This window comes from Nicotiana tabacum, chromosome 11 (assembly GCF_000715075.1).
Source record: "Nicotiana tabacum cultivar K326 chromosome 11, ASM71507v2, whole genome shotgun sequence".
Classification (NCBI taxonomy): domain Eukaryota; kingdom Viridiplantae; phylum Streptophyta; class Magnoliopsida; order Solanales; family Solanaceae; genus Nicotiana; species Nicotiana tabacum.
The window spans coordinates 149,177,906-149,187,808 of NC_134090.1; the positions used below are offsets into that span (position 1 = coordinate 149,177,906).

The following is a 9,903-nucleotide window of genomic DNA, read 5'->3' on the forward strand; positions in this document are numbered from 1 at the left end:
TCTTGTAGAGTTGTGCACTGGCAATCTTTATGTCAAAGAACCCAAAAGCACTTCTGGAATTCAAAAAAGCAAGGAAATCTGCTTTAAGAAGAAATCGACATTGCGCACCAGTTCAAGCAAAGAGGAATATGGTTGCCGCAGAAGTGTTGCAAAACTTCCATCGTATCCTTAGTCCCTATACTAGTGTGCAACAATTCACCTCACTCATCTTGTTCATGAACACTAAACTATTGCAAGCTTTTGATCATTTGACATACCTTGGAAGGTTTCCCAAGAGATGCCAGCAACCTTATTCTAAATCACTACCTCGTTCAAAAAAATACGATATTAAATTGGCCTCAGAGAACACATGTACATGCAACATGGTATCCCACCAAAAGAATACAGGGGATAAAGTAAAAAGATGTAGTAACAATATGACCATAAGTTCCTGTACAACAATCTCGCTTCTTGCATTCCTTTAACAGACAAACGTATACTGAAAGTTTGCTTCTTGCATTCTTTCACCAGACAAACATATACTGAAAGCTTTGAATGATGCAGCAGTTGACCGACATGCCATTTGAAGATGTCTAAGTTGGTTACTGTGTGTCAGAGGCAATACATACCAAAGTTGAAACTCAAATATTCTTGTAAGTTATAGTGACATCTGAATCTGATGTCGTTAGTTGCCTTCAGTTTCAACATTTTGCTCCGAAAAATAAGAGAAAGTAGATACAGGTAGACCTCTGAAGTATTGACCTTGGACTAAGATTTACACTTGCTGCTGAAAGTTTTCTGATGGAGACCGTATTATGAGTACTCACGTGAAGTAGGGAAGCTGAGTCCATCTTTTATATGGGAAACCGCAGTGGGGCATAACCATTTTAGCATATTTGGACCTAATACCTGTTAAGAATTAATATACCAACAGATAGTGCATTTTCATAAGAAATTATGGGGAGAGAGAGAGAGAGGAGGAAGAGAAGAGAGAGAGAAAGTGTTGTACCAGACTAATATTTTTATAAGCTCCAACATCATAAAGGTGACGATAATTCAGGCCAGATTTACTTGCCAACCATGCTGCTCGCTTTCCCTCATAGTACTGTTAAAGAGATTGTCTGTGCTTAGCGATTATAATAAAAAGGGGAAATCCATAGAATTTAGAGTTTTCTGCAATGTGATTACCTCAATAGTTGTCATATTATGAATTGTGAGGTAGATATGCCAGCCCAGGAGAGTTCCCAGTGTCAAGCTTAAGCTAATAATTACAACACCAGTTGCAATCTGTTTAAGAACGATATATCAGATTTCTGCAAAGCTAGAGCGAAGGCAAAAATGATTTGGTGAACTCATTGCGAGGCATTATTTTGTAGCCACCTAGTTAGAAAAAATAATACTCCTAGCTAACCATACGTATTAGGGAAGGACAAGATGGAGGAAACACAAAGTCTACGTGAAAATAAAATATCTTATGGAAATATTTTTAAGTCAGGATATATCTAATTGGTGGACGTAGCACCTAGCATAACAATTTGGTAATGTCAAGAATCACACCATATGTGGCTGACGGAAAGGTTCATAATGTGCCCTAATTCCTAGAAGGTGAGGTGCTGAAATTCAACCATTATAACCAAACACTGGAAACATTTTTCTTGAAGAAACATTTCTCGAGAGAGCATTTTTCATCATACCAAACACACTATAATGAACAACGAGTCAATCAGACATCAATAAACTTAAAGAAACCATCACACACACACACACAAAAAAAAAAAAAAAAAAAAAAAGAAAGGAGCAAAACCCAGTAACCTAACCATCTAACATGTTGAATTGTAAAATTTAATAACTGACTCACGTAAAATAGCTTGATAGGAGTCACTTCAACAAAATCCCAGTCCTTATGAAGCGCACTGCTAATCAATATAATCTGAAAAACGTCAAAATATTATAATCACGCAGATTAAGAGAAAATAGCTTAAGTCATATAGTGAGGAGTGAATTAACCATACCGAAGAATAGATTGAAGCAATAGTTGCATAGAACACTAAAGTTGCAAAGGCTTTGTAGTTCCTATGACCAACACAATTGTTTATCCAGGCACAATGGTGATCCTGTTAAAACATTATGGTAAATGAGCAGGCACGTGTATTTTTGTACCAAATAAAATTGGAATCATTGATCTGAGAGAGCACACACCATCCTCAGAATACACCTTCTGCAGACACGACAATGGTGAGCTCGGGGAGGCTTGTATGCGGAACACTTGTCACATTGCTTCTTAAGCAAACCCTGAAATTCGACAATTGTCTAGATGGTGAGTGTATATGCAATAATTACGTACTATTATAGTACATACATTTTTTCTATGTGTGTTCATTTGTTAGTAGAGTTTTTGCTCCGGCACAAAATAACAAGCAATGGATAATGTAATTACAAAAAGAGGTGGGTGATAATTCAACTGATAATGCATAAAATATGCTGAATTGAAGGACCGACCACCTCATCTAAAAGTTTAAACTATCAGAGAAAATACACTTTTATTTATTTAAATATGTCTTCAACATGCTCTCTTACTTTTCATGAGCCAAACATGCAACTTTTTTCAAGAAGAGTACTGGTGAAGCTTTAACCCGCGACATCATGTTGAATCATGTAACCACCTCATTTAAAGCTTAATTTATTAGAGAAGGAACACTTTTTATTCATTTAAGTATGTTTTAACATGCCACTTCACGTGTAGACCTGATTCTTTTACTTGAACCAGACCCATAGAACTTTATTTTTTTATAATGGCGATGGTGAAATTTGAACTAAAGACCCTTGTCCACTCTAATACCAAATAAAATAAAGTGATCACCTCATCTAAAAATCATAAGCTATCAGAAAAGGGACTCTTTTATTGACTAGATTATGTCTTCAACAAGATAAGATGGCATAGCCTTGTCCTTGCTTCTTCCCTACTTGAGATTAAAGATAAAAGTACCTGGTTTCTATTATTTTAATCTACAACACTATGTAGAAGTGAGCACATAGTACAAAAATGTCATTATACAGCACAAAGGAAGAATCTTCTTTAGCAGGATTGTTGCAGGACCAATACCTTTTTGTTGGCAAAATTTCTCTCTAGTGTGTATAGAAAATAGCATTGTATATACACACACAACAACAACTATGCCTCAGTCCCAAACCTATTGGGATCAGCGATATGAATCTGCATTCCTTTTATTTAGCTCAACTCATATCCGCATCATTACCAAAATAAAATAGAAGTGCAAGTAAAAAAGATTCATCTATATCTAATAATGATAATAGTAATAATAATAATAATAACAACAACAACAATCCAAAGCAAGCATCGTGGATGGTTCAGAAAATTTTCAAAGCTAAGAAGTATATAGAGGAGGCAGGGTATACTGAAGTGGATCGACAACACATGAACTCATTCTCAATCAAGCTAATGGGAATGTCCCGAAGGTTGGCTCGAGGAAACTGATTTGCAACAACTTGGGATCCCCCAAGTGGATTTTCATCATGTTTCTGGTGTTACATGGGAAGCTATATACTAGAGATAGGTTAAGCAAGTGGGGAATCACTACTGATGTATCTTGTGTCATGTGTGGCCAAGCACAGGAAAGCATATCCCACTTGTTCTTTGAATGTACTACAGCTGCTGCTGTTTGGAACAAAATACTAGGGTGGCAGGGGATAACAAGGCAAGCTCTGTGTTGGCAAGAAGAACTACTATGGGCTATGGAGAATTGCAAAAGGGGACAGTGTAAACGCTGAGATATTTCGAATGACCCTAGCATGTTGCATTTACTATGTATGACAAGAAAGGAACCAGAGGATCTTCCAGAACTGTACAAGGACAACTGCTATGCTCATCAGAACTATTGTTGAGGAGGTACAATTCAGGGGAAGTCTGAGGCCAAGTATGCAGAAAAGATTAAGGGAGTCGAACTTCTATCCTAGCTGGGATTAGAAAACTAGCATAGAAGCAGGGTAGTTGGTAGAGTACGCTAGTACTGGGGCTTGAAGTCCAGCACTAGTATTCCATTTTGCCTTGTTAATATGTTGTACAGTTTTGAGGTCATAATTAAAATTGTTACTTACCAAAAAAAAAATAATAATAATAATAATATAAGTTTTCTACCAGTCAAAAACCAATACAATTAATAGGAATCACCTATATGGATTTTTCTCATCCATTGTACCCTATCTTTAGCTAAGCCTATTCCAAGAATTCGTAGGTCTTTCGAGACAACTTCCTTGCATGTGATTTTAGGTCTACCTCGTACCATTTTAATACCTTCCCCCACCATAGTTTCACACTTATGGACCGGTGCATCTGTAGGCCGACGCAAGGACATGAACAAATCATCTCAAGCGACATTCTCTCATTTTATCTTCAATATATGCTACTTGCACCTTCTATCTAATGTGGTCATTTTTTATCTTAACTAATCTTGTGTGACCACATGTCCATCTTAGCACTCGCATTTCTGCAACACTCATCTTATTGATATGTTGAACTTTAACAACCCAAATTCACTACCATATAACATAGCCGGTGTTTTAGCTGTTCTATAGAACTCTTTCACTTTGATACTTGGTAGGCATCTTTCTATCACATAATACCCCGGTAGCACTTTTGCATTTCAACCATTCGGTGTTAATCTTATGAGTAACATCTTCATCTATCATTTCATTTTCTTGAAACAACGAGCCAAGATATCTAAATTGTTTGCATTTTGGCACCACAATTCCATCTAATCTCACCTCAACTTCGCTTTTCTCATGCTAACTAAACTTGCAGTGCATGTACTCCATCTTACTTCTACTTATCTTTAAACCCTCACTCTCTAAGGTGTTTCTTCATAGCTCAAGCTTTCGGTTGACACCCTCACTAGTTTCGTCAATTAGCACAATATCATTAACAAATAGCATACACATTGGAATTTTTGTTGGTTAGCTCATCCATAACTAGGATAAATAAGTAGGGGCTCAATAGAAACTCCTCTGCATCTCCTACTATTGTTTTCACGCTAGGTTGTATATACACACATACAAACCAATTGTTTTGCACCAAGAAGCAGAAGATATAACACTTATCTTCAAAATAGGTAGTGCTATGCATTTATCTTCAAAGCAATTTTGATTCATTTCCAGCCACATAGACCACATTATGCAAATTTCTTTGCTCTTATTTACACCCTGCATCCTCTCCATACGGGCATTGCCTCCCACAATTTCTTTGCTCTTATTTACACCCTGCATCCTCTCCATACTGCTAAGAGGTCTCATAAAAACACTCAATACTTTTGTCATGGGGCATAATTGAGAAACACATGCATGATTACCACTACCATAAAGCCATCTTCTTCACTAATCTTTCCTTGTTCTTACCACATTGCGGGAGTAGTAACCACCCACCAAGTTGTCTAAAAGGTCTAAAGTTACTGAGATTTCAGCCCCAGCAAGCCGAAGCTTGGCTATGCAGAAAAGACCTTCTTGTCTAACATTGTAATCCTAAACGCTCGGTTCTGCAAACGCGGACATCTTTTTCTAACGATACAGCATCATATCCGACATTGCCTCAACATATAGCCGTCAGAGGCAATAAAAAGTTTCTTTTTCTGATACCCTAAACCCCACTCAAACCTAGTCTATCCAGGAGCCAAACAATGACCTTTTCCCACTTTGCTCCCTTGGTAACTCGAATCGCCCAAACTTAAAATTGGAGGCTAGGGGTCCTTACCACTAAGCAGCTCATCTCGTGGGTAATGACACTCTCTCAATCATCATACAAATGTTAGAACACCAGGACCAATGAATCTAATTCTCTCATTTCAGTCATAGATTTCACAATTTTGATGGGAAAAAAATATACACATTTACTAACAACATAAAAAAGTACTACAAGTCACAATTTTTATAACGAAAAAATTATCAGGAAATGCATGAAAAGAAAAGTTTACTTCCAAATAGTTAAAGGGTATAAAATGAGACTAAGGGAGTATCAAATTAAAGACTTACAGATCTTTTGGATTCTTGATCTGAAGCTTCATGATCTTCAACATCAGGAAGATAAGACGAAGGAACTCCACCTGGGTCTTTAAGAACACAAATAAAGAAACTGAAAACACAAAGGGAAGCCACCAAAGTGAAGATCAAAGCGTGCAATGAGCCAGCTGGGCTCTGTAAACTCAACCAACCATCCAAGAAAATGAATATTGTGATATAGTAAATGAAACCCACAAAAATTAACACACATAAAATGTGAATTGATAGGAATTTTTTGAGTTCCATTGATGTTTTTGAGATGGAAAACAGAAATGCTGAGAGTAGTACTTGAAATTCTTGAACTTCATTACAGCTAATTGGGCTCCTTGGATAGACAAATTTGATGGGCCCTAAGCCCAAATAATAATTTATCCATTTTCTTAAGCCCAGCCCATAGCATTTTAAATTAGTTAATCTAAAGGGTTGCTATTTAAAAATTAGTCAGTGTGTCCTGAATTTTAGTTTTTCAGTTTAAAGTTTCGGGACAAAAATGTTCTGAATTGTCCCAAGATTAAGATTTTTAGTTTGAAATTTCAGAACAAAATAAATACTGGCTAATCTCTAAATAACATATCTGAAAATAGCTATCTGTGCACTTGCCCCTTTGCCCCTTGATTAGAAGTATGTGAGATTTTTAAAGTATAGCCGCTCAAAATCTTTCTCTGATGAAGGAGAAGGGTTGTTGCAGGTTGCATCAATATAAAGTGTAGTAAATTATGAATTTTTTGTGTGTGTATATATATATATATATATATATATATATATATATATATATATATATATTTTTTTTTTTGTATGTGATATATAAAAGTTTTATACACTTTTTTCAGCTATCGAATATAAATAGTTTTAAATGTTGGATAAAAGTAATCTTTGCCCATGGATTTACTAGCAAGCCTGTCAGCATGTCCGATACTAGTATATATATAGTCATTCTATGCTTAAACCTCTTTAATTTGAGAAAACTACCTTATATGGCCGTTGAAAAAAAGTATTAGCCCAAAGTTTTGCACGTAACCCGAAATGTACAATCGAATAAAACTAATATCAAATTGTAGCCCATCGGATAAAACCAACAGACAAAAGACAAAAGTAAATTTTGCTACTAACTTTTTTATCTTCCCTAGATATTTTTCCTTCACAATATCAAATTGTTTTCTCTTTCTTAAGTATCACACTTGACTTTTTACTTTTTCTATATTTTTTTACTTCTTTTCTTCAATTCTTTTAATTCTTAACACCTTTTCCCCCACTTTATTCCTGTTAACAATACTACTAAAATTTTTTGATTGAACATAAAACGTTATTAATAAAAATCAAGATCTTTTCATCAACTAGCAATTAATTTATTATTTTCCCAACAGTAATACCTTATTACATTACAATTAAGTCTTTGATTCAATGGAAAACAATAAAAATCAAGACTTCTTATATCAGCTTTAAAAAATATCAAGTGTTGCTCCATAACCAAACAAAGGAAAGCTTCTTTTTACAATAAACCACAAGCCAATCCTTTTTTCCCTTCCCTCCAAAATGTTTTCTTTCTTAGGAGTTCTCACACATAATTAGTGGTGATTTTCATCTCCTTTCTTTAGTTAATTTCCAAGTTCAACTTGGTCTTTTTCAATCATATAAGTGGAAAAACAATAGTTGAGAAAAGTTCAATCATATATACATGTATAACACCTTTTTTCCTCTCTCTTACTTTTACTTTTTTCAATACTATTTAATATTAGATTTAATGATAGGCGAAGTGCAGTATATATAGTTTTGTATATATATTATTTTGCAATGTATAAATATTGTATCCTAAGTTCGACAGTGTATCCTTGGTGTATATTGAGCCTATCTCGAGTGTGCTTGTGTATCTAAAGTGTATATATTTGTGTACCCCAAGTGTATTTTGTATCGTGAATGTATAATCTGTCTGAACAATGTAATGAACAATGTATCAAAATTGTATGTACATGTGTATTTTCTAATATGTAAACATAGTGTATATAAATTATATACATATTTTGTATGTGTAATGTGTGCAAACTGTGTATTTAGAGTGTATAATGTATTTTTGTAAAGTTACCTTCTTTTTTGTATATATTTTGTATAGTTACATCTATTTTGTATATATTTTGTATAGTGACAGTCTATTTTGTATATTTTTTGTATAGTAACAGTCTATTTTGTATATTTTTGTATAATGACAGTCTATTTTATATATGTTTTGTATAATGACAGTCTATTTTGTATATTTGTTGTATAATGACAGTCTATTTTTGTATTTTTTTTGTATAGTGAAACTCTATTTAGTATATAGATTGCATAAAATTTATATATAGGGTGTATCATGCATCTTCCAATGTATCCATAATATATCATTAATGTATCCCGAGCGCTTTTGTGTATCCAAAGTGTATAGACTGTTATACAATGTATAAATTTTGTATAATTTAATATACTAATTTGAATCTTGTTAGTACCATCTTGAAACCCTCTGCAAAAAACAAAACATCTAAAATGAAAATGAAAAATTCTCTGAATTTAGCATTATTATAAGCCTAAAAGGCTGGAAAACAGACCCGAAGACAACAGTTCGATTAGAAGGTCTGCCATTGGATCCAACAGTAGCCTAATAATACCAAAAGCAAAATTAGATCATAAAAAATTGATTTTTATTGTTTTTTAGAAATTCATTTTAATAAAATTAAGAAAAAATTAGAACAAAAATGAAGGGATTTTACGAGCTGAAAGTAGGTGGAATGCTTAAGATGGGAATTGGAGCTGAGGGACTTGAGAAGAAGCTGCTTCCATGGTGCTGTTGCAGATCTACTCATTTTCGGATTATTTTTTCAAATTCTGAGGAGAATTTTTGTATTTTTGGCTGCTGAAATAAACTGCAATTTTATTTATTCTCCATTTTTCAACAATTTTGCATATTATTTTCAGGTTTGACTATGGCGGATGAAAACATTACTAACGGCGAGGTTTATGACGATGTGCTGTGGAGATCGTCGTCGATGAAACATTCGATGTTGCGTCTAAAACCTTTGCACTGAAACAGAAGATAGCGGCACTGGAGTAAGAGAAATCCCAGCTTCTTCACGAGAACGATGTGATCAAACGAAGAATCGAGAAATTGAAGAGCTCAATCGAGGAATCACAGAACAAAAATTGGAATTGCTGAAGAAAAAAGCAGAAAGCAGTACTTTTGGGCTAGCCACTGGAATTATTTTGGACTATAAAATGTGTATTGTAATTTTGGGCTACCGAATATTATAGGTTTGGCCCGAATGGCTATAAATGATATTTGCTCCTTTAATTTTGAGCTCTTAACATATTTGGCCTGATTGGCCAAATATAATACCGACTATACAAAAATATATAAAGAATATATATTCTTTCAGCTATTATTTTTAGAGTATGATTACACTGTGTAGATTTTCCTCTAATTTCTAGCCTTGGTTGAATATTCTTGAAGTTCATTCCAACTAATTGGGGTCCTTAGATTGACAACCAATGGGCCATGAGCCTACATAATATATCCATTTTCTTAAGGCCAAATTCACAACAATGTGAAATGGGAGCATGTTAATATAATTAGAACCTGTTGATGTAATTAGAATGATTCAACATGGCCATCCTACTTATAATACTCTCTCCTGACTACGTGAGTACACCAAATATCATCAATGAAGACTATGACAAACGAGTCAAGATAAGGCCAAAACACATTGTTCATCAAATGCATGAATGCTGTTGGGGCATTGGTCAGCCCAAAAGACATCACCAAGAACTTATAATGACCATATTAAGTCTTAAAAGTTGTCTTAAGAATATCCGAGTCTCTGATCTTCAACTGGC

General features: G+C 34.5%; 1 protein-coding gene across 1 annotated transcript; it reads right to left on the minus strand.

Annotated features, from left to right (window-relative positions):
• Positions 1–310: 310 nt before the first annotated feature.
• Positions 311–6,327, minus strand: LOC107825996 (putative protein S-acyltransferase 15). The gene is made up of 7 exons (XM_016652922.2): positions 6,019–6,327; positions 2,179–2,271; positions 1,992–2,093; positions 1,838–1,909; positions 1,168–1,266; positions 989–1,084; positions 311–888 (listed from the first exon to the last, which is right to left on the minus strand). Exons 1-7 carry the CDS (start codon positions 6,289–6,291, stop codon positions 793–795), a joined length of 831 nt encoding a protein of 276 aa, XP_016508408.1. The 5' UTR covers positions 6,292–6,327; the 3' UTR covers positions 311–792.
• Between the last annotated feature and the right edge of the window lie 3,576 nt (positions 6,328–9,903).